The 25,715-nt window shown below is 54.3% G+C and overlaps 2 protein-coding genes across 2 annotated transcripts; one reads left to right on the top strand and one right to left on the bottom strand.

Annotated features, from left to right (window-relative positions):
- The first annotated feature begins 1,700 nt into the window (after positions 1–1,700).
- Positions 1,701–6,623, top strand: LOC142921720 (uncharacterized). The gene is made up of 3 exons (XM_076063036.1): positions 1,701–2,179; positions 3,105–3,309; positions 4,422–6,623. Exons 1-3 carry the CDS (start codon positions 1,732–1,734, stop codon positions 4,792–4,794), a joined length of 1,026 nt encoding a protein of 341 aa, XP_075919151.1. The 5' UTR covers positions 1,701–1,731; the 3' UTR covers positions 4,795–6,623.
- Positions 6,624–8,437: 1,814 nt separating this feature from the next.
- On the bottom strand, positions 8,438–10,290 carry LOC142921718 (uncharacterized). Its single transcript, XM_076063033.1, has 2 exons — positions 9,697–10,290; positions 8,438–8,692 (listed from the first exon to the last, which is right to left on the bottom strand). Exons 1-2 carry the CDS (start codon positions 10,135–10,137, stop codon positions 8,522–8,524), a joined length of 612 nt encoding a protein of 203 aa, XP_075919148.1. The 5' UTR covers positions 10,138–10,290; the 3' UTR covers positions 8,438–8,521.
- Positions 10,291–25,715: the final 15,425 nt, after the last annotated feature.

Below are 25,715 nucleotides of genomic sequence, written 5' to 3'. Positions count from 1 at the left end.
TATTTTATCAATTTATTATTTTATTCTCATTCTACGTGGTGACTTTACACAATACCTCCAGTCAAAATGTAAACAAAAAACATACTATGATAATATATAATGCATTGACCTTGAAACTGGTTGGTCCACACCAAGGGACGGCTTTCTTTCTAAGGGACAATGCCACATATATTATCATAGTATGTTTTTTGTTTGCATTTTGGCTGCAGGTATTGTGGTTAATGCAGTAGACATGATTCCTTGTTTAAAGGTTTCAGTTTTGTTGCCAGAAAAAAAGGGGAAAAACCCTATTATTATTACAAATCGTGCGATTGATGAAGAGTTGGAGCCGTGATTGGAATACGTGATTGTAGCATTTCGCCAAGGCGAAATGCCAAAGTCGCTCGCGACACTGCCCCAGGCTTGGGGCTTGAGTCCCCTGCTGATGTCTCTCTGTGCGGCAGGATGTGGCGATCCACTCGGCATACAACCTCGCACTCCCCACCAAACATTCCCCGTATCCCTCCCCCCACCTCGATGTCCCAAGATCCCTGTCCTCTCATCCACCCCCCCCCCACCACCACCACCACGATCCGATTGTGTCGAGAAGATTCCAGAAGAATGGATTATTTAATAAAGAATTAAAGCTTTCGTGACTGCATAAATTAGTTGCTGTTTTTTTCGGTAAAGTCACGTATGTAGGAATACCATAACGTTATATTAAAATAAATCAATCACGACGTAAAGGTAACTTCCCCGTAGAAGTGTGTTAATAAAGAATTAAAGCTTCTGTGACTGCATAAATTACTCATTGGTTTTTTCGGTAAAGTCACGTATGTAGGAATACCATAACGTTATATTAAAACAAATAAATCACGACGTTTCCTCCTGCCCCGTCCTTTCTCTCTGGCCCCTCCCCCCACCTTCACTTCTTATTTAAGGCTTCCGTTTCATCCGACCTCACTTCTCTGTCCGTCCTTGCCTCTTGGTGTCTCTCTATTTCTGACTTGTACCTCGTATTTGTTCACTCTGTCTATGCTGGTATGTTCAATCCAGAGGTTGAACACGAAATTTAACACTCTTCTGAAATTCGTGGTCCGCCAGGTAAGTGTCTGTGTTGTTGACCTGACTGGTTGTGTATCACGTAATTTTCCTTAGGTTTGTTGAATTCTCGTCTCTCCTTGTTGTATTTGCCTCCATGATTCGTTTCTTACGCCTGATGAGGATCGCTTGTGTTGCGGTCGAAACGTGATTGATTTGTTTTAATATAATGTTATGGTATTCCTACACATGTGACTTTACCGAAAAAACACAATGAGTAATGTATAATTTGTCTCATTGTTTTATCCCCGTTGTCTGTGAACTCGCGTTTGAACTCTGCGGTTTTCCCTTCGTCTCGTTGCGCCCCCGCGCGGTCCGTCTCTTTGCCGAACAACAATTGTGGTGATCGCATCGGTGCCCATCGAATGGTCGGCGATGATACCGCCCCCCCCGCCTTGCTGATCTCGATGCGGCGGTCATCGTTGTCGTCAGCCACGCGGTCATCGTTGTCGTCAGCCACGCTCGATCTTTGGCGGAGATGAAGACCCTCCCGCCAACCCACGGCCGTCTCTCACCGGTCGCTGGTGACGACGCACCAGCGATGTAACGCGACGCACGGCATCTCCCGCCCGCCTGTGCTTAAACACAAAACGTGCGCGCTCCTCCCGCACCCCCCCCCCCCTCGCAGATCGCATCGGGGCTACGCTAGCGATGACAATGATGACGACGATGACGACGACGATGTTGCTGCTGCTGCTGGTGGTGATGACGGGGGCGGCGGCGTCGGCAGACGTCTCGCCGATGCCTTCACCGTCCCAGCCGCCGTGCGGGCTGTGTCCCCCGGGCCACCACGTCTCGCTGCCGTGTTCCACCAAGGCCAGCGAGCAGCAGCAGCAACAGCTCCTCCTGGAGGACACGTCCGACGTGGAGGCGCGTTGCACGCCGTGCCCGCCGCGCCACTACACGCAGTTCTGGAACTCCCTGGACCGGTGTCTCTACTGCGGCCCGCCGTGCAAGGAGGGCCAGCGGCTCGCAAAGGAGTGCAGCCCCACGCACGACCGCGTGTGCGAGTGCGAGCCGGGCACCTTCCTGATGCTGCCGCAGGAGTTCTGCGAGCGGCACAGCGGCTGTGCCGCCGGGCACGGCGTCGTCACCAAAGGCACGCGTGGGGTGGGGGGCGGGGCGGGGTGGGCGGGGAGGGGCTGGGCTACACCACGTGTGTCGTTGCCATTCGTCCGGCGATCGATTCGCCCGTGACCAAAGACGCCGCTCAATCGTTGCGTCCGATTTAATTAGTTGAATCGATAAGGGTTCGTTCCGCGTGGCCTCCCCCGTCAACAGATCCCTGCGGCGAAAAACGCATGAACGCCCAAACTCCCCGTTCATGCATTCTTCATTAATTGGCTAGAGGTTAAATCGTTCGCGCATTATTCCTGTTGGGCGCTGGAGATTGTTCCAATCTCCAGCGCCCATCGGGACAGAGCTCCTTCGCGCGCAGCGCGAGATTTCTACCCCACTCAGAAATCAATTGGTTCCTACTTTCACTCCTTTGATGATCATTCATTTGTAAACGTATTTACTGTGCCCCGCCGGCCAGTGCTCGTCAAGTCGGGGGGAATCTTATCTCCACTCTCCTATCTCCCAGTTATCTCCCAGCACCAATTTATGCCTATTCTTCTTCTTTCGTTCTTTCGGTAAAGTCACGTAGAAAGAGAATAAAATGATAAAATAACACAATAAAATTCTCACAACGTTTCGGCCACAACGCAAGTGGCCTTCAGGTGAAAGGAACAAACCTGTCGGGACGACAGAGCTACAATGAAGAAGGCCACTTGTGTTGTGGCCGAAGCGTCGTGAGAATTTTATTGTGTTATTTTATTATTTTATTCTCATTCTACGTGGTGACTTTACCGAAAGAACCAAAGAAGATGAATCCTTGCAGTCACGAAAGCTTTAAATCGAAATCTATGCCTATTCTCTTCTCATCTTTCTCTCTCTCTCTACGCATCTCTACATTTTGTCCCGCGTCTCTGCCCGCCCGTGCGCCCCCCCCCCCCCCGTCTCGCGTCTCCGTTGTTCCGCAGGATCCCCGCGCGAAGACACGCGCTGCGCCCCATGCCCTCGGGGATTCTTCTCCCCCGAGGCGTCGGCGGACGCCCCGTGCCGCCCACACACAAACTGCTCCGGCCCGGGCTCCATGGAGCTGCTGCCCGGGGCCTCCACGCACGACGCGCTCTGCTGGTCGGGCGCCCGCGTGGAGTCGCGAGCGTGGGGACGCGGGGCCGGCAGGTGACCGCTCTCTCGCTCGCTTTTTTTTCCACACGGACGCGTCGTTTTAGCGGCAACCGTAGATCGACGGCGTCAAATGTTGATTTAAAGCTTTCGTGACGGCAGTGGATTCATATTCTTGATTCTTTCGGTAAAGTCACCACGTAGAAGGGAAACAATAAAATAATAAAATATATATTAAACAATAAAATTCTCACGACGTTTCGACCGTAACGCAAGCGGTCATCATCAGGTGTGAAAAAACCAACGGTCGTGAGAATTGTATTTTATATATATTTTATTACTTTATTGTTTCCCTTCAACGTGGTGACTTTACCGAAAGAACCAACAATATCAACGGCATCGTCGGAGGACCGCGCTACTGGCCTCGGAGGGCAGCCGGTGCGGATGCCGCACGTGCCCACTGGGGAGAGTGCTCCGGGCTGGACACGCGTTCGCAATCTGGTCCACGGTCACGTATTTATCCGTTTAAAAAGACTACTACAACCGCAGTACATTTTGGATGTGTGTGTGCGTGTACGTCTTTGAGAAATTGTAACGTAATTGTGAAGAGGTCGCCGGTGCATTCTCCACGTTGCAGGAATAGAAAACGATAGGAATGTTCGCCACTTGAACGAGACGCTAAATTCCACGCGATGGCGCGTGACCGACCGGTAGCACAGCGAGAGGTACGCTGACGCGGTCTCGCTGGCTACAGAAGCATTTTCTGAGTCCATACTCTTTGGTTCTATTCGGTAAAGTCACGTAGGTAAAAATAAAACAACAAAAATCACGACGTTTCGGCCACAACACAAGCGGCCTTCATCAGGTGAAGGGACCGGGCTGTCTCGAGGACAGCGCTGGAGTGAAACACAGCCACGCTCAGACCGCGGACCTTTAAGCTGAGTATGGATCCTTGCAGTCACGAAAGCTTTAAATCTAGAATGTTCTGAGTCGCCAACCCGGAACGGATCTCGGTTGCCTGACTGCAAGCTGGCACGACGCCCGCGCCTCCCAATTAGCGAACGAGCTGGCTACGTGCAGTGCGAAATAAGTACGGTGAAAAGTCCACCTTGCGAAAGGTGATCCCGGAACAACGCGCTTTACATCTCCTTCCCTTCCTTCCGCTGCAGAGCCTCCGTCGCCGCCGCCGCCTCGTCCGCCGCCCCGGCCAGAGGGCCCGTGCGACGCCGCGACCCTGCGGTTCGCGGGCGGCGTCCGCCGCCTGCCTCTGTCGTGCCTGGCCCACCGCGGCGCAGGGAAGGCCGCCCACGTCCGGGAGCTGCTGCTCGGCGCCATGGGCGACGCGGGGCGGCGGCGCGGGCGCGGGCGCGGGAAGCAGGGGGGGAGGAGGCTGGAGAAGCACGTGAAGCTGCTGCTGCTGCTCCGGGTTTGCGCGAGGAGACCGCCCCGCCGGGAGGAGGGTCGGTGAGGATGCACGGTTCGCCGTTGCGGAGAAAGACGTGGTCGAACAAGACGGGGGTGGGGGGGGGAAGGGCCTTTTAAATGGTCGTGTTGTAGTAGTCACGAACCGAGCGTGAGGGCTCAGAAACATTGATATAGCAACCATTTAAATCAATGTTTCAGCTGCCCAGCCGTGATTATATTGGGTTAAGTTCGGCGAGTTGACCGCGCAAAATTGCCATCTTAAAAGGTGATTTGTTCGAATAATTCTGGGTTTCAGAATTTAAAATGTTGGTTTGATCGCCATGCGCGTAGGGAAGCCGTGGCTCCTGGTGGTAGTTCCGCGTGACATGCTGCTGTGGGCCGTTGGGCAAACTGCAGAAACATTTTTGGGAAAGAGATGACAGTTTTATATAAGCTGTAGCCGGAGTCTTTCAAGCCCGTCGATTGAAGCCCTCTAAATTATCCAATATAGAACACTCATCGCATTAATGAAATCGACTGTAGAGGGTTAAATAATTACACGATGAGTGGTGATGATGAGGTATGATTAATTAAATTACATTCCATTGCTTGTAACAGAGGACACACATTAAGGTTATCGCATGCCACAAACTGCTTTGGGGGCAACATAACAGTGACTAACTTTAATAAGCCCACATTATTAACAAACGCTTCCTCACGACTGAAACCTTTAATCGCTGAACATTTCAGACAATTTGCCCTGTTATAAGGTGCAGAAGAGTACGGCGTAGTTACGAACAGCGACCACCGTGACAGCTAAAATGTTACAAAAATCTCCGATTTGAAGAAGGTTCATCGATAAACACATTCTCCTGCGGAGGGAGCTGGTAGGAACGTTGGGTTGCTCGGTCAATGGCCAGGGTCAACGGCAGTGTGGTGTATTCCACAAATAGGTCCGACTGTGAGGGCGGGCACAAGCCGGCGTGAGTAGGTTAAACGTTGAGTTTTATAAGGGCACCACGGGGTGACCAGTCCCTCCCCACCCAGCCCCACCCCTCCCACCCCCCACCCAGCCCCTCCCCACCCTCCCCTCCTCACCCTCCCCACCCAGCCCCTCCCCTCCCATTTTTGGATGCACGACGGACGGACACAACAATAATCCCCTGTGGGCTGGTGGTGTAATAACCAGGAGGTTCCTGCCAGTACAAGCATGTGTTTTTCACGTGAAGAGAGAATGGAAATATATTTCAGCAGTATTCACAATCTCTCCTACAAGCAGGGCTCTCAACGTTTCCCTAGAATGCGTGCTGGCTTGGAGTTAGGAATTATTAGCAGAAGGCACTGCACCCAGAGAGTGTGAGATACACCCATCGTAAGAGTCCATGTTGTTGTGTAGGCCAATTAGTTTAAAGGGCAATGCATTACCGAAGGATATTTGTTTGAACAGTTTACCGCAAGTATGTGTGGTTAATGCAGACTGGATGCCTTGTAACAGGGGTCCGTTTCGTGTTTGAACATCTTAACACCTGCCGCCTTATTGCCAGTAAGGGTAAATCCTCCTTTTTGTATTATTCCATCGCTATGTTTATTGCTCCAAGTATCCTTACAATCAATCCAATGAGAGCTTTATACAAGAACAATAAGGATACACGAGGATATGGTTTGTCAAAGTTCCCAGAAGAGTGTTGATGTGAACAAAAATAACAAAAAAAGATTTCGTTGGTGAGATTTCTAGAGAAACATTTCTGGAGCAGAGCGTAATGTACCTCTAAGTACTGGGGGACTGGTTAACGCAGTTCCTCCACATGTTTGTTGACAGCACAGTATTTTTATAGTTGCGTGTGCACGCGCGTCACATGACGTGTGCACGCATGACTTTTTTGGAATGTTCAATGTGTTTTTGTAATTGTCACGGATGGTTACGTGTCGACTGTTGAAACCTATGAATAAAAGTTGCACGAAATGTCCGCGCGTTCAAAATTCCTCGCCAATTCGGAGCGGATCCGAAATCCGCAAATACGTCGTCAGCTACGATCTGTCGTTTGCCGGCTGAATGCCTCCCTTCAATCGTGGCTGCGGTGGCAAAAAAGCCACTGAGCTTTTTCTGCCCGTGAGCTGTGATCTTACCGCCCCGTCTGCGTTCATCGGTTATCGCCCCCTTATCGCCGTGCCGCCCTGAACAAACTCAACAGAAGGCCTCCACGGTAATATTATATTGTCCTGAGAGGAGTTACGGTCGTCCTGAAGCCAACTCTACCAGAGCGAGAGAGAGAGAGAGAGAGGAGGCAGTGTGCGTAGAGTTGTGGTGGGCCCCCGAAAGTTCACCGCGACAAGTCAGGGGCCCCGATGCTGATGGGAAGATCGCCAGTTGGGGTAGACACGTGGCTGCGCCTCACCACGTGACCTCTTGACCCGCACGACTGAATCCGCATTCCTAAGGCTACGCGAGCACCCCGCACCCTTCCCGTGCGCTTACAAGAACAGAACCCACATCCCCCAGTAGCCCCCCCCCCCAGCCTTAACAGCATGTTAGGGCAAATACTAATAGGAATCCACTGGAGACAGAGCCGGATTAAGATTGTGTAAGCCCCCTGGGCTACAGGTACCGTGAGGCCCCCTGGTAAAAACTGTTGAAAAGGAAAACAAAGTTAAAGAAAAATAAAATGTTTTTTTTTTACAAGGCTAACAACGAATAAAATTCGGCATGCGCAACTGAAATCACTTTTCACTTCGTCTCTGGAGGCGCTTCAGCTGGACGAGGCCCCTGGGCTGCAGCCCCTGAAGCCCCCTGCCCCCACGCCCGAATCTGGCCCCGATGTTGGATGTTGGTGGATGAGTGAGCGAGTGAGGACGAGTGAGTGAGAGAGAGAGAGAGGGGAGTGTGAGTGAGGACGAGTGAGTGATGTAAGCGCTATCGGTTCATCCGGCGGTTGTTTATTTTAGCGTTTCGGCGGCAAACGTGCGACCGGGGCGACAAGCTCGTACGTGCGGAACGTTGCAAATTACGCGGCTGTGGAAACTTTAGCTGACATGGAAATAAGTCGATAATCATTAACATTATGAGACCTCCTTTGCCAAAAACAAGATATAGGAATAGGTTTTACCCTTTTAACTGGCACAAAAACTGACACCTTTATTCAAGGCATCATGTTTGCAATGACCACAACACAAGCAGTCAAAATGCAAACAAAAAAGACAACTCTGATAATAATATGCACTGTCCTTGAATTTGATTGGTCCACACCCGAGACAGCTTTTCTTAGAGCCTAGTCTCCATTGGTGTTGGACCAGAAGACGCCAAAAGGCGTACAACTCAAAAACAGCGCACTATCAGAGTATTGAGGGCTCGGGGTGAGCATTAACATTATGAGACCTCCTTTGCCAGAAACAAGATATAGGAATAGGTTTTACCCTTTTAACTGGCACAAAAACTGACACCTTTATTCAAGGCATCATGTTTGCAATGCATTTCTGAAATGATCGTCTGATGATGAAAACTAATTCACTTACAACTGATTTAAAGCTTTCGTGACTGCAGTAATTCATATTCTTAGCTCTTTCGGTAAAGTCACGTTGAAAGGAAACAATAAAATAATAAATATATTATTGTTATATATTTCATTATTTTATTGTTTCCCTTCAACGTGACTTGACTGAAAGAGCTAAGAATATAATATTACTTAGAACTGTTTTTGTCCTTCCCCCCCCCCCGCTCCCGCATCTCCGACTAGCACACGGTTGGCATCGTGCTCACGCGCACCTACGTGTACGCACCTGGCCGAGTCGGTGGGACACCCTTCACCAAACACACACTGCTGCATTCCGAGGTGGGTTGACCGCCGCTCCCCCCTCCCTCCCCGCGCTGTCACACGCCACGCGGGGAGGAGCCGCGTGCCGCGGCGGTCTCCGCCAGCACGGCCTGCAGCAGGCCGATGTAGCGAACCGTCGCGTGCAGTGTCGCCGCCCGCGACGGCCGGAGGCGGTCCGGCGGCAGCAGGCGATGCAGGAGCAGGAACGCGCGGTTCAGGTTTCGCACCTGAGGGCACGGACACGCAGACGGACGGACGCGCGCGGACACGCCGTCAGTGCCGGGGATGGACGCCGCTTGGCCCTTGAGCGGCGGCGCTCGAGGGCCAAGCGGCGTCGAATTTAACTCGCTCCGCCACCCGTGGGCGAGGACTCGGTTCGACCAGACTTCAACCGTCTCGCGTCACCCCGTGCCGCGTTCCAACAACCGCATGGCAGGCCACGATAACGCAAAGTCATAGTAATAGGTTTTACCCTTTTAACTGGCACAAAAACTGACACCTTTATTCAAGGCATCATGTTTGCAATAACCACAACACAAGCAGTCAAAATGCAAACAAAAGAGACAACTCTGATAATAATATTATGCACTGTCCTTGAATTTGATTGGTCCACACGCGAGACGGCTTTTCTTAGAGCCTAGTCTCCACTGGTGTTGGACCAGATGACGCCAAAAGGCGTACAAGGGTAAAACCTATTACTATATCTTGTTACTGGCATAGGAGGTCTCATAATGTAAACGCGAAGTCACTCAAAAGCACGGGGAGAGAAACGGACGCATAGGAGGATGGGCACACGGACGGACGGATCCGAGTTTTAAGTTAAAAAATTATTTGTTTTACGCGGCGTCCTCGTCGCGGGCCATCTCTTCGCGCGACGATGAGCGACTTTACGTTTTACACCTCAGACGTTTGAAAGGGCACCCGCCAGCTCTCCCAGTGGCAGCTATCCTCGTGCTGCACCACGTGACGCCCGGCCTGCAAGTGGGGGCCAGTCGGGAGGAGACTGTTGCTGCTACGTGTGGTCCCAACTGATGTAGGTGCAGTGTCAATGTTTAAAACGTCACTCACATGGACCACGATGGGCTACTCTATTCACGTAATCGCTGGTGTGGCCTTCGAGATCCGAACTGAATCTGGAACGTGCCACCACTGGGCCATATCACCCCCCCTCCCCTCCCCCCCCAAGTTTTGTTTTAGTCTGAGTCAACCTAAGGGGATCGTGGCTTCTCACCCGGATCCTTTCGCGCACGTTCGCTTTGCTCTTCCGAGCTAACGCGGCAGCAGCCGCTGTCCTCGGGGAGGCGGAGGAGCTCCAGCGGGAGGAGCGCGAGGAGGTGGAGCAGACGGCGGTGGAGGAGGTGGAGCAGACGGCGGTGGAGGTGGTGGAGCAGACGGCGGTGGAGGTGGTGGAGCAGACGGCGGTGGAGGTGGTGGAGCAGACGGCGGTGGTGGAGCAGACGGCGGTGGAGGTGGTGGAGCAGACGACGGTGGAGGTGGTGGAGCAGACGGCGGTGGAGGTGGTGGAGCAGACGGCGGTGGAGGTGGTGGAGCAGACGGCGGTGGAGGTGGTGGAGGTGCTGGAGGTGCTGGAGGGACCCGTGAGAGTCCTGCAGAGCCCAGCTGGAATCTGAGACCCCTTGAGAACCACGCTGGACGACCCCCCTTGCAGCATCCGCTGCTGCTGTGGCTGCTGGTGGTGGTGGACCTGCTGCTGGTGGTGGACCTGCTGCTGCTGGTGTACCTGCTGCTGCTGGTGGCGGTGGACCTGCTGCTGGTGGTGGTGGTGGACCTGCTGCTGCTGGTGGTGGTGGACCTGCTGCTGCTGCTGCTGCTGCTGGTGGTGGTGGTGGACCTGCTGCTGCTGCTGCTGTTGGGGGTAGTGGACCTGCTGCTGCTGGTGGTGGTGGTGGTGGACCTGCTGCTGCTGCTGGTGGTGGTAGTCGACCTGCTGCTGCTGCTGCTGGTGGAGGAGGACCTGCTGCTGCTGGTGGTAGTGGACCTGCTGCTGCTGGTGGTAGTGGTGCTGCAGGAGGACGATATCGACGAGACTTGGCTGGGAGTTGTCTCGCAGCTCGCCGCGCTGCACGGCAGAGAAGAGCTCCGGTGCCGGGGTGCGGAACAACCGGGGTGGCGGCGCCGGGGTGCCCCCCCGGTGGCCCGGTGCTCGGCGCTGCGGAAGGAGAAGCGCAGGGCGAGAGCGAGCGACCCCCTCTCGATGGGGGGGGGGGGGGGGTAAATTCGTTGGCCTGCTCTTCCACGCTGGCCAAGACAACTCGGGGAGAGGCGGCGGCCACCCCCACGCCTCGGCCCGCCGCACGCGACCTGCCCCGTTGGGCTTCGACTGCCGCACCACAGAGACCGCCACAGAGACCGCGAGTCTCGTGGCAAACAGCAAATACAACACAGCCAACACAATGAACACAGCACAGCGAACACAGCGAACACAACACAGCGAACACAGCCAACACAGTGAACACAGCACAGCGAACACAACACAGCCAACACAGCAAACACAGCGAACACAGTGAACACAACACAGCGAACACAGCACAGCCAACACAGCACAGCGAACACAGCACAGCCAACACAGCAAACACAGCGAACACAGCGAACACAACACAGCCAACACAGCACAACACAGCCAACACAGCGAACACAACACAGCCAACATAGCACAGCGAACACAGCGAACACAACACAGCCAAAACAGCACAACACAGCGAACACAGCCAACACAACACAGCGAACACAACACAGCGAACACAGCACAGCCAACACAACACAGCGAACACAGCACAGCCAACACAACACAGCCAACACAGCGAACACAGCACAGCGAACACAACACAGCGATCACAGCACAGCGAACACAGCACAGTGAACACAGCACAGCGAACACAGCACAGTGAACACAACACAGCGAACACAACACAGCCAACACAGCACAGCGAACACAACACAGCGAACACAGCACAGCGAACACAGCACAGTGAACACAACACAGCGAACACAACACAGCCAACACAGCACAGCGAACACAACACAGCGAACACAGCACAGCGAACACAGCACAGTGAACACAACACAGCGAACACAACACAGCCAACACAGCACAGCGAACACAACACAGCCAACACAATACAGCGAACACAACACAGCGAACACAGCACAGCCAACACAGCGAACACAGCACAGCGAACACAGCACAGCCAACACAGCACAGCGAACACAACACAGCGAACACAACACAGCGAACACAACACAGCCAACACAGCACAGCGAACACAACACAGCCAACACAACACAGCGAACACAACACAGCCAACACAACACAGCGAACACAACACAGCCAACACAACACAGCGAACACAACACAGCCAACACAGCACAGCGAACAGCACAGCGAACACAGCACAGTGAACACAACACAGCGAACACAACACAGCCAACACAGCACAGCGAACACAACACAGCCAACACAACACAGCGAACACAACACAGCGAACACAGCACAGCCAACACAACACAGCAAACACAGCACAGCGAACACAACACAGCCAACACAGCACAGCCAACACAGCACAGCGAACACAACACAGCCAACACAACACAGCGAACACAACACAGCCAACACAACACAGCGAACACAACACAGCCAACACAACACAACACAGCGAACACAACACAGCCAACACAACACAGCGAACACAGCACAACCAACACAACACAGCGAACACAGCACAGCCAACACAACACAGCAAATACAACACAGCCCACACAACACAGCACAGCGAACACAACACAGCCAACACAACACAGCGAACACAACACAGCCAACACAGCGAACACAGCACAGCGAACACAACACAGCGATCACAGCACAGCGAACACAGCACAGTGAACACAGCACAGCGAACACAGCACAGTGAACACAACACAGCGAACACAACACAGCCAACACAGCACAGTGAACACAACACAGCGAACACAGCACAGCGAACACAGCACAGTGAACACAACACAGCGAACACAACACAGCCAACACAGCACAGCGAACACAACACAGCCAACACAACACAGCGAACACAACACAGCGAACACAGCACAGCCAACACAGCGAACACAGCACAGCGAACACAGCACAGCCAACACAGCACAGCGAACACAACACAGCGAACACAACACAGCGAACACAACACAGCCAACACAGCACAGCGAACACAACACAGCCAACACAACACAGCGAACACAACACAGCCAACACAACACAGCGAACACAACACAGCCAACACAACACAGCGAACACAACACAGCCAACACAGCACAGCGAACAGCACAGCGAACACAGCACAGTGAACACAACACAGCGAACACAACACAGCCAACACAGCACAGCGAACACAACACAGCCAACACAACACAGCGAACACAACACAGCGAACACAGCACAGCCAACACAACACAGCGAACACAGCACAGCGAACACAACACAGCCAACACAGCACAGCCAACACAGCACAGCGAACACAACACAGCCAACACAACACAGCGAACACAACACAGCCAACACAACACAGCGAACACAACACAGCCAACACAACACAACACAGCGAACACAACACAGCCAACACAACACAGCGAACACAGCACAACCAACACAACACAGCGAACACAGCACAGCCAACACAACACAGCAAATACAACACAGCCCACACAACACAGCACAGCGAACACAACACAGCCAACACAACACAGCGAACACAACACAGCCAACACAACACAGCCAACACAACACAGCCAACACAGCACAGCGAACACAACACAGCCAACACAACACAGCGAACACAGCACAGCGAACACAACACAGCCAACACAACACAGCGAACACAGCACAGCGAACACAACACAGCCAACACAGCACAGCGAACACAACACAGCCAACACAACACAGCGAATACAACACAGCCAACACAACACAGCACAGCGAACACAACACAGCCAACACAACACAGCGAACACAACACAGCCAACACAGCACAGCGAACACAACACAGCCAACATAACACAGCGAACACAACACAGCCAACACAACACAGCACAGCGAACACAACACAGCCAACACAGCACAGCCAACACAACACAGCCAACACAACACAGCGAACACATCACAGCCAACACAACACAGCGAACACAGCACAGCGAACACAACACAGTGAACACAACACAGCGAACACAACACAGCAAACACAGTGAACACAACACAGCCAACACAACACAGCGAACACAACACAGCGAACACAGCACAGCCAACACAACACAGCGAACACAACACAGCCAACACAACACAGCGAACACAGCACAGCGAACACAGCACAGCCAACACAACACAGGCAACACAACACAGCGAACACAGCGAACACAACACAGCCAACACAACACAGCCAACACAACACAGCGAACACAGCGAACACAACACAGCCAACACAACACAGCCAACACAACACAGCGAACACAACACAGCCAACACAACACAGCCAAAACAGCACAGCCAACACAACACAGCCAACACAACACAGCCAACACAACACAGCCAACACAACACAGCGAACACAACACAGCGAACACAACACAGCGAACACAGCACAGCCAACACAACACAGCGAACACAGCACAGCCAACACAACACAGCGAACACAGCACAGCCAACACCGCCCCTCACCGGCTGGCCAGGCCAGGGGTGCCCCGGGGGTCGACCCGGCTCCAAAGGCCCCGCGGGTCCCGGAGGCCACTGCCGGAGTCTCGCCGGGTCCGCGGAGGCCACGGGTCCCGGAGTGGTCACGGGGCCCCATGGGTCACGTGACCCCCGGGAGCCGGCGTGCAGCCGCTCCGTGGCGCAGGGGGCGACGGGGCTCTGTGGTGCATCAGAGACGTTCACAAGGCACTGTGGTGCATCAGAGGCGTTCACAAGGCACTGTGGTGCATCAGAGGCGTTCACAAGGCACTTTGGTGCATCAGAGGCGTTCACAAGGCACTGTAGTACATCAGAGGCGTTCACAAGGCACCGTGGCGCATCAGAGGCGTTCACAAGGCACGTCACGTGCATCAGAGGCGTTCACAAGGCACTGTGGTGCATCAGAGGCGTTCACAAGGCTCTGTGGTGCATCAGAGGCGTTCACAAAGCACTGTGGTGCATCAGAGGCGTTCACAAGGCACTTTGGTGCATCAGAGGCGTTCACAAGGCACTGTAGTACATCAGAGGCGTTCACAAGGCACCGTGGCGCATCAGAGGCGTTCACAAGGCACGTCACGTGCATCAGAGGCGTTCACAAGGCACTGTGGTGCATCAGAGGCGTTCACAAGGCACCGTGGTGCATCAGAGGCGTTCACAATGCACGTCACGTGCATCAGAGGCGTTCACAAGGCACCGTGGTGCATCAGAGACGTTCACAAGGCACGTCACGTGCATCAGACGCGTTCACAAGGCACAGTGGCGCATCAGAGGCGTTCACAAGGCACGTGGTGCATCAGAGGCGTTCACAAGGCACTGTGGTGCATCAGAGGCGTTCACAAGGCACCGTGGTGCATCAGAGGCGTTCACAAGGTACTGTGGTGCATCAGAGGCGTTCACAAGGCACGGCACGTGCATCAGAGGCGTTCACAGGGCACGTGGTGCATCAGAGGCGTTCACAAGGCTCTGTGGTGCATCAGAGGCGTTCACAAAGCACTGTGGTGCATCAGAGGCGTTCACAAGGCACTGTGGTGCATCAGAGGCGTTCACAAGGCACTGTGGTGCATCAGAGGCGTTCACAAGGCACCGTGGTGCATCAGAGGCGTTCACAGGGCACGTCACGTGCATCAGAGGCGTTCACAAGGCACTGTGGTGCATCAGAGGCGTTCACAGGGCACGTGGCGCATCAGAGGCGTTCACAAGGCACTGTGGTGCATCAGAGACGTTCACAAGGCACTGTGGTGCATCAGAGGCGTTCACAAGGCACGTCACGTGATTTTGTTTCTGCTGAAGGTCAACTCGAGGTCAAAGTGATTTGCCGCTCAGGTGAGCGGCGGTGCTCATGTCCGGTTTCACAGCCCTGAGCCGATGGTGGAAATTCCATATTCCTCTGGCGGGGGCGATCCCTTTCAACTCCCCCCCCCCCCCCTAACAAAGTGGTCGTTATTTTATCGACCCTGGCAGGACTGGAAAGGCGGCGGGAATTAATCTCCTGAAATGTCGGAGATAGGCGCACGCGAATGAAGATGCATACACACACACACGTGCATTCATTCGTTTGCACTACAGATCGGTGAAATAAATGTGCGGTCTTAATGAGGACCTACTGTGCAATGTGTGTTGACGTTCGCGACATCGCGGGGGGGGGGGGGAGGGAGGGGGGGTGGCGAGGGAGCTCCGTTACCTGTGAGCGTTGTGGGATGGCACGGCCGTGCGAGGCGTTGCGCGCCGCCACGCAGCAGATCACCCCGGCCGGGGGTGCCGGCGGGGCGCGCCTGGTGCCTGCCTGGCTCACAGCGGCAGCAGCAGCAGCGCCAAGGGCTTTCACGCCATGCCACAACACCCCACTGCTACCACCACCACCACCGTCACTACCGCTACTACCATCGCCACCATCGCCACCATCAATATTACAACCAGCACTATCACTACCAACACCACCGTCAATACCACTACTACCATCGTCACCATTGCCACCATCAATATTACAACCAGCACTACCACTACCAACACCACCGTCACTACCACTACTACCATCACCACCATCGCCACCGTCAATATTACAACCAGCACTACCACTACCAGCACCACCGTCACTACCACTACTACCATCACCACCATTGCCACCATCAATATTACAACCAGCACTACCACTACCAACACCACCGTCAATACCACCACTATCATCACCACCATTGCCACCATCAATATTACAACCAGCACTATCACTACCAACACCACCGTCAATACCACTACCATTGCCACCATCAATATTACAACCAGCACTACCAACACCACCACTACCACCACCACCATCATCAATACAACCACTACCATCACCACCAATGTCATAACCACCACTGCCACCGTAATCAATACCACCACTGCCATCACCTCCGCCGGCACGTGGAATAAGCCGCCCTACCTGCGGCACGCCCGCACGACTCGCAGCGCCTGGCTGGGGCTCACCGGACCGAGTCTCACCTGGAGGACTCGGGTCTACCCGTGCGGCGACTCGCACCTGGGCTGCCGACACTTGTGTGAGAGGCGCCCCGCAGATTGGCGTCCGACCGTGGCACGCCAGACCGCGCCTCCGCGTCGCCTCCGCTCCTCGCGCCCGCACGAGTCCCGGCGGCGTCTTCGCCGTCGCCCGCACCGCGACCCGCGAGCTCGCCGCCCGCCCGCCCGGCTTGCCAACCGGGCGAACGCGACTCCGGCTTCGGGCGGGGCGCTCGCCCGCCGCCCACGCCGGCGTCGACACCGGCCGCACGCCCGTCGCGAACCCCCAACGAGCGTGGCCCTTCTGAGAGCCTGGCTGGCACTCAGCCACGCCTGGCTGATACACAGACACACCTGGCTGGTACACAGACACACCTGGCTGGTACACAGACACACCTGGCTGGTACACAGACACACCTGACTGGTACACAGACACACCTGGCTGATACACAGACACACCTGGCTGGTACACAGACACACCTGGCTGGTACACAGACACACCTGGCTGGTACACAGACACACCTGGCTGATACACAGACACACCTGGCTGGCACTCAGCCACACCTGGCCGATACACAGACACACCTGGCTGGTACACAGACACACCTGGCTGGTACACAGACACACCTGGCTGATACACAGACACACCTGGCTGGTATTCACCCACACCTGGCTGGTACACAGACACACCTGGCTGGTACACAGACACACCTGGCTGGTACACAGACACACCTGGCTGATACACAGACACACCTGGCTGGTATTCACCCACACCTGGCTGGTACACAGACACACCTGGCTGGTACACAGACACACCTGGCTGGTACACAGACACACCTGGCTGATACACAGACACACCTGGCTGGTATTCACCCACACCTGGCTGGTACACAGACACACCTGGCTGGTACACAGACACACCTGGCTGGCACTCAGCCACGCCTGGCCGATACACAGACACACCTGGCTGGTACTCACCCACACCTGGCTGGTACACAGACACACCTGGCTGGTACACAGACACACCTGGCTGGTACACAGACACACCTGGCTGGCACTCACCCACACCTGGCTGGTACACAGACACACCTGGCTGATACACAGACACACCTGGCTGGTACACAGGCACACCTGGCTGTCACTCAGTCACACCTGGCTGGTACACAGACACACCTGGCTGATACACAGACACACCTGTCTGATACACACCTGGAGGTACGTGCAGGTAACCCTGCGATAGTGAGACTAGCCCGGTGCCGACACCACGTGACGCAGCGCCTGCGAGTGGCCACGTGGTGCTTGCGGCTGCGGCCTCTCCTCCTCCTCCTGCTAAGGAGTTCGAGTTGGGAAGAGTCTCGCTGGCAGCGCTGCACTGCATGGCGGTCATGACGCTGCTGCTGCTGCTGCCTCTGTTGCCGATGATGATGCTGTCAGATAGCGACAAGGGCAGTGATGATGATGCTGTCAGATAGCGACAAGGGCAGTGATGATGATGCTGTCAGATAGCGACAAGGGCAGTGATGATGATGCTGTCAGATAGCGACAAGGGCAGTGATGATGCTGCTGTCAGATAGCGACAAGGGCAGTGATGATGATGCTGTCAGATAGCGACAAGGGCAGTGATGATGCTGCTGTCAGATAGCGACAAGGGCAGTGATGATGATGCTGTCAGATAGCGACAAGGGCAGTGATGATGATGCTGCTGATGATGATGATTCAACTGATGATGCCACTTAATGCTATCGCAGCTGATGATGATGATGATGATTGACAAACATGATTATTATATTCTTTGGGTCTTTCGGTAAAGCCACGTAGATAGAAAAAAAATATAAAAATAATAACAATATCATATAGCGGGAGAGCTGCTGAGGCAGGAAACATAAAAGTGATTCTTGCAGTCATGACAGTTTTAAGTCATTAATATTATGGTCATCGCAAAACATCCTAACGGCTCGGCATTGTACGAAATGCATAACGTAACCCAAGAGCTACAGTATTATTACTACCACTACTGCTTAACGCGGTGTTTGTTGTTGCTGTTGTTGTTGAAATTAAGAATGGTCACATTCTCCAGAAAGTGCGTCTATGAATCTGGAGACTACGGTAGAGAACGCACAGAGTTGGGGGTCTGCCACGCGTCCACACCCCACCCCCCACTCGGCTATTTGTAGCTCGAATAACAAACGTCGTAAACTCGAGACAACAGACCGTGCTCCTGGCCAGGTGAAGCTTCACTTTGTGCCCCAACTCCTTACAAGATCACCACCACCACCAATGTCGAGTCCAGTGAACGATCATTAACAAGCCCTCCACAGCGCCGGTGGTAGCCACCGCTCCACACACGCACCGAGTGAACAATTCACTATTCACTAGGCTCACTCCTCCTTCAGCCTGCCCGCCTTGATTCATCAATCAGTGGGATTGCGACACTAATTTGCATAATTGATTGGCCGATGCCTTGATGGCCACGTGACGCTGGGAAGCCACGCGCGTGGATGTCAATGATTGCCAATCGGGTTAATGAGTTAATTGCGAGAGCACGTGACGTGGACGCGTGTTTACAAGGCCATATTGGCACTTAACTATTATATTCATCACTCGCACGAGTGGGTGGAGGTTTATACATTGTGTCCGTGTGTGTGTCTGTGTTTGTGTCTGTGTGTGTGTCTCTGTGTGTGTCTGTGTGTGTGTATCCATGTGTGTGTATCCGTGTGTGTGTCTGTGTGTGTGTCTGTGTGTGTGTGTGTGTCCGTGTGTGTCTATCTGTGTGTGTGTGTCTGTGTGTGTGTCTGTGTGTGTGTCCGTGTGTGTGTCTGTGTGTGTGTCTGTGTGTGTGTCTGTGTGTCCGTGTGTGTGTCTGTGTGTGTGTCTGTGTGTGTGTCCGTGTCTGTGTGTGTCCATGTGTGTCTATCTGTGTGTGTGTGTGTCAAAGTAGGGAGCGGTGGTGTAGTGGTTAGCGCTACGCTGCGCTACGAACCCGGCGACCCGAGTTCGAATCCCGCTCACGGCCAACACCAGTGACGATTATCTGAACCGGTCCCGGGCCTCCCCTAGGTCGACTCAGCCTCAAATGAGTAACTGGTGCGGTGTGTAAACATCGCCACGGGGGAGACAAAGGTGGTCGGGCGTGGTGCTGGACACCCACCCCCTCGTGTACTGTTCCAGCCTTTACAGGTGCTACTCGCTAGCAGCACTTGCCCCTACAGTCTGTTAAGGCTATATGGGGGATCTTTGTCTTTTTCTCTGTGTGTGGGTGTGTGGGTGGGTGTGTCTGTCTGTGTGGGTGTGTGTGTGGGTGTGTGTGTGTGGGTGTGTGGGTAGGTGTATGTGTGTGTGTGGGTGTCTGTGGGTGTGTGTGGATCGACACTTTGTGGTGCCGCCGCAGCGGAGCCGCTCCAGCGGAACCGCGCCCACTGCCGCGGCGCCATCACCTATGCCGCGGATTTCCCGCCACTCTCCCGGAGCCGGTGCCTTCTCAGACGTCCGCGTTTTGGCCCCTGCACAGTCGTGAGGCCGCTGCAGCAGGGCCGCTCTGCCGAGGTCGTGCCCACCGCCGCAAAGCCGCCACCGGGGGATGTCGACGCCGACGCTGCGCACCCTCACCACCCCCCCCCCCACACGAACGTACACACGCCCCACGTAGAGCCAGGAAGGGAGGTCACCCGGCTGATAGGTTTTTGTCCAGAAGTCCCTAGTGGGATCGAACTTCATGGTTTCCTGCGGGCGGGAAATTGGGCGATCTTCCCCCTGTAGCTGACATGCACTGCGGCGCCGCGACCTGATATTAAAGTTGCATGGTCGCGGCAAGGGCCATCGAACCACCGCGAGTGGAGCCTCACACACACACGCACGGGTCAGTGGACTGGTAGCGGGAGAACAGAGAGCGGACGTCGGTGAGATCACTGCGGCGACGTCACCTGAGCTGGGATCCGGGCATCGAAAGGGCGGGAGAATCCGAGCCCCTGATTGGACGGGAGGCCAAGGGTCGGAAAGAGCAAAAAATTCCTTTGTTGTAGGTAGGATAAAAGGAGGGGGGTTGGGGTAGCAGGGGGGTTCTTCTTGTTCAAGATCATCGCGGTCCCGGGAGCAGGAGAGTCAGCCATCCGAGACGTCCGTGAGACGTACTCCAGCATCAGCAGGCTCGCCGCCTCATTCCCTTACAGCGGTCAGTACATCGGGGAGAAGTAAGTACGAGCGAGAGAGGAGTAAGTTTAGGCGTTTTAAATCCAGGATAGAGAGCGGGGCGATCGGTAGGGGAAATCGACTCGAAGACCTCCGAGGGATAGATTAGCGTCCACTGACCATACCATCACAGGTAAATAAAATTCGCTAGTGGGGGGATAAAACTGTGTTGCGTGGTCTTTTGGCAGTGTGAAGTGGAGGGCAGTGTGCGCTGGGTGTCTACGTGTATGCGCGGCTGTGCACCTCGAGACGAAGCATGGGGTGCTTACGTGCCCGCACGATTGCTCACAATAGTGCTTAGCGATCGCGTACCTGGGTGGCTGGGCCGCGGTCACGCACCCGCACAAATGTCTGATCGCGAGGTAGCTAATTAAAGCGCCGAGCGCGCGTGTATTCTCGCGACTGTTTGAGCGGGACCTTTAACTCAGAGCCAAGCGAGCGTCCCCAATCAGCGGCGCACGCACGGCAGAAACCCCGCCCGCCCGTCCCCCAGCTCCAACCCCCTCGCGTGCGATTGGTTTGTTTACGGGCGGAGGGTAGGGGCGTGGTTGTTATTGTCGGCACACGTGGAGCGCGGGTGGGAGGGAAACACGCGCCGCGCCTGTTTGTTTACGGGCGGTACGGAGATTTACTGGCGAGCGCACTTACAGCCCCACCCCGCCGTTGCACAGTGTAGCGCATCGCAAGCACGAAGCGTACGAGCCGCTAATTAAACTACGCAAACGCGGTCGACATCCCAGGCAGAGGTACAGGGGGGCGAGAGGTTAGGGGTCGTTAGTCTGGACCTGACAGAGCAGCCGGGGGGTAGCGGTGTGAGTGGAACGGGGGAGTCGGTGGGCACCGGCCCCGACAATTCAGTGATGGCGGGGGACGGTAGCCCCCACATGTCTCTGACACGGCCATTATGAACCCACTGAGAGAGAGAGAGACACCCAGACCCAGGACTTGAACCTAGGGTGTCAGTGTCTCTGACACGGGCATTATGAACCCACTGAGAGAGACACCCAGACCCAGGGCTTGAACCCAGGGTCTCAGTGTCTCTGACACGGCCACTGTGAACCCCCTGAGAGAGAGACACCCAGACCCAGGGCTTGAATCCAGGGTCTCAGTGTCTCTGACACGGCCACTGTGAACCCCCTGAGAGAGAGACACCCAGACCTAGGGCTTGAACCCAGGGTGTCAGTGTCTCTGACACGGCCATTATGAACCCACTGAGAGAGAGAGACACCCAGACCCAGGGCTTGAACCCAGGGTGTCAGTGTCTCTGACACGTCCATTATTAACCCACTGTGAGACACCCAGACCCAGGGCTTGAACCCAGGGTGTCAGTGTCTCTGACACGGCCATTATGAACCCACTGAGAGAGACACCCAGACCCAGGGCTTGAACCCAGGGTCTCAGTGTCTCTGACACGGCCATTATGAACCCACTGAGAGAGAGAGACACCCAGACCCAGGGCTTGAACCCAGGGTCTCAGTGTCTCTGACACGGCCATTATGAACCCACTGAGAGAGAGAGACACCCAGGGCTTGAACCCAGGGTCCCAGTGTCTCTGACACGGCCATTATGAATCCACTGAGAGAGAGAGACACCCAGACCCAGGGCTTGAACCCAGGGTGCCAGGGTCTCAGTGTCTCTGATACGGCCATTATGAACCCACTGAGAGAGAGAGACACCCAGACCCAAGGCTTGAACCCAGGGTCTCAGTGTCTCTGACACGGCCATTATGAACTCACTGAGAGAGAGACACCCAGACCCAGGGCTTGAACCCAGGTTGTCAGTGTCTCTGACACGGCCATTTTGAACCCACTGAGAGAGAGACACCCAGACCCAGGGCTTGAACCCAGGGTGTCAGTGTCTCTGACATGGCCATTATGAACCCACTGAGAGAGAGAGAGACACCCAGACCCAGGGCTTGAACCCAGGGTGTCAGTGTCTCTGACACGGCCATTATGAACCCACTGACATGTATTTATTGGAGATGTTTACATCTCTCATCAATGAGCTCCCAAAGTGAAAACACCAAAAACTCCCTCACAACAACAACGCTTTTTATGGGTTTTGTTTTACTCATCCCAACACACACACGCCTGTCTCTGTGTGTGTGTCTGTCTGTATCGGTGTGTGTCTGTCTCTGCGTGTGTCTGTGTGTGTCTGTGTCTCTGCGTGTGTCTATGTGTCTGTCTGTGTCTGTTTCGGTGTGTGTCTGTATCGGTATGTGTCTGTGTCTCTGCGTGGGTCTGTGTGTCTATTGGTGTGTGCGTGTGTGTCTATGTGTCTCTGCGTGATTGTGTGTCTGTGTGTGTCTGTCTCGAGCGGAGCGCCGGGTGGCTAAAGCACAGCAAGTTAGCACAGTAGGGGGCACAGGTGGTGCACCAGCCAGTCATCTCAGTCAGTCGACCCGTGGTACCTGGGTCTGCCCCGTGACCTCCTGCCCGCGGGCGTTCGACACTTCACTTGGCCTCAAGGTGCACATGGCCTGGCACAAGGGTCATGGTGACGTCACCGCCACTTAGTGGCGAATGGCGGTTGTTGTTGTGTGTGACTGTGTGTGTGTCTGTATCGGTGTGTGTCTGTGTCTCTGCATGTATCTGTGTGTGTGTCTGTATCGGTGTGTGCGTGTGTGTCTATGTGCCTCTGCGTGTTTTTGTGTCTCTGTGTGTGTCTGTGTGTCTGTCTCTGCGTGTGTGTCTATGTGGTTGCGTGTGTGTCTATGTCTCTACGTGTGTGTCTATGTGTCTCTGTGTGTGTCTATGTGTCTGCGTGTGTGTGTCTATGTGTCTGCGTGTGTGTTTATGTGTCTGCGGGTGTCTGCGTCTCTGCGTGTGTGTCTGCGTGTGTCTGTCTCTGCGTATGTGTGTCTGTCTCTGCGTGTGTATGTCTATGTGTCTCTGCGTGTGTGTCTGTCTCTGCGAGTGTGTGTCTATGTGTCTCTGTGTGTGTGTCTGTCTCTGCGTGTGTATGTCTGTGTCTCTGCATGTGTGTGTCTGTCTCTGCGCACGTGTGTGTCTGTGTCTGTGTGACTGCCAAGTTGTCCTTATTTTTGTTGCCTTCTGATACGCCCAGCAGAGAACCTCGCTGCACACACTCACCGTGCCGCACACAGACAAAGATCCCCCGTGTAGCCTTAACAGACTGTAGGGGCAAGTGCTGTTAACGAGCTCCTATAAGGCCGGCATGGTACACGAGGGGGTGGGTAGCCAGCACCACGCCCGGCGGCCTTTGTCTCCCTAGTGGCGATGTTTACATGCCGCACCAGGTATTCATTTGAGGCGGAGTCGACCTAGGGGAGGCCCTGGACCGGTTCAGAGAATCGTCACCGGTGTTGGATGTGAGTGGGAATCGAACTTGGGTCGCCAGGATCGTGGTGCAGCGTAGCGCTAACCGCTACCCTTCAGCTCTCCACACACGTCGTCGGTCACACACACAACCGCAGAGGAGGGCAAGAAGGATCCGAAGCGTGCGACACTCAGAACCACAAGTGGCAGAGGCTCGGCCGAGAGAGTGGAGAGAGAGAGTGGAGAGAGTGGAGAGAGAGAGAGTGGAGAGAGAGAGTGGAGAGAGACAGTGGAGAGAGAGAGTGGAGAGAGAGAGTGGAGAGAGAGTGGAGAAAGAGAGTGGGGAGAGAGAGAGTGGAGAGAGAGAGAGTGGAGAGAGAGAGAGTGGAGAGAGAGTGGAGAGAGAGAGTGGAGAGAGAGAGTGGAGAGAGACAGTGGAGAGAGAGAGTGGAGAGAGAGAGTGGAGAGAGAGTGGAGAAAGAGAGTGGGGAGAGAGAGAGTGGAGAGAGAGAGTGGAGAGAGAGAGAGTGGAGAGAGAGAGAGAGTGGAGAGAGAGAGTGGAGAGAGAGAGTGGAGAGAGAGTGGAGAGAGAGAGAGTGGAGAGAGAGAGTGGAGAGAGAGAGTGGAGAGAGAGTGGAGAGAGAGTGGAGAGTGTGAGAGTGGAGAGAGAGAGAGTGGAGAGAGACTTTTCAGGACTTTATTTCCACTGAAACATTAACAGAAACATTACCGGAAAAAACACCTAAACTGAAAATCAATAAAACATCAAACTCTTAACAGCTGTATGTGTACTCTTTGGTTCTATTCGGTAAAGTCACCACGTAGGTAAAAAATAAAACAACAAAAATCACGACGTTTTCGGCCACAACACAAGTAGCCTTCTTCAGGCGAAGGAACAGAACTGAAATACAAATGGCACCGGGATAGAGGCCGTGGAAACGAGGCGGTGCACGAACATCTCCGTGTGCAGCAAAGTTGTTCAAGGGTTTTTCAATTTGATAAACAATCAAATGTTCTGACATCAGAATGCGATGTGAACAAAATATATTTTTCTCCCGTGCATTTTCAAAAACGAAATGGCGTCGACATGTCAAAAAACCTGAATGAGTTTTTTTTTTTCTTCAAGGATTCTGTTGTCGATTTACATTAAAGTGTAATGACAGGGTGACACCTGCTGACATCACAGGGTGACACCTGCTGACATCACAGGGTGCCACCTGCTGACAGGGTGACACCTGCTGACATCACAGGGTGACACCTGCTGACATCACAGGGTGACACCTGTTGACATGACAGGGTGACACCTGCTGACATGACAGGGTGACACCTGCTGACATCACAGGGTGACACCTGGTGACATCACAGGGTGACACCTGCTGACATGACAGGGTGACACCTGCTGACATGACAGGGTGACACCTGCTGACATGACAGGGTGACACCTGGTGACATCACAGGGTGACACCCGCTGACATGACAGGGTGACACCTGCTGACATGACAGGGTGACACCTGCTGACATCACAGGGTGACACCTGCTGACATCACAGGGTGACACCTG

Source organism: Petromyzon marinus, unplaced genomic scaffold, assembly GCF_048934315.1.
Source record: "Petromyzon marinus isolate PM22_M1 ecotype Great Lakes invasive population unplaced genomic scaffold, UKy_Petmar_22M1.pri1.0 PM_G_Scaffold_87, whole genome shotgun sequence".
In the NCBI taxonomy this organism is placed as follows: domain Eukaryota; kingdom Metazoa; phylum Chordata; class Hyperoartia; order Petromyzontiformes; family Petromyzontidae; genus Petromyzon; species Petromyzon marinus.
This window is presented reverse-complemented; position numbering and strand designations above follow the sequence as displayed.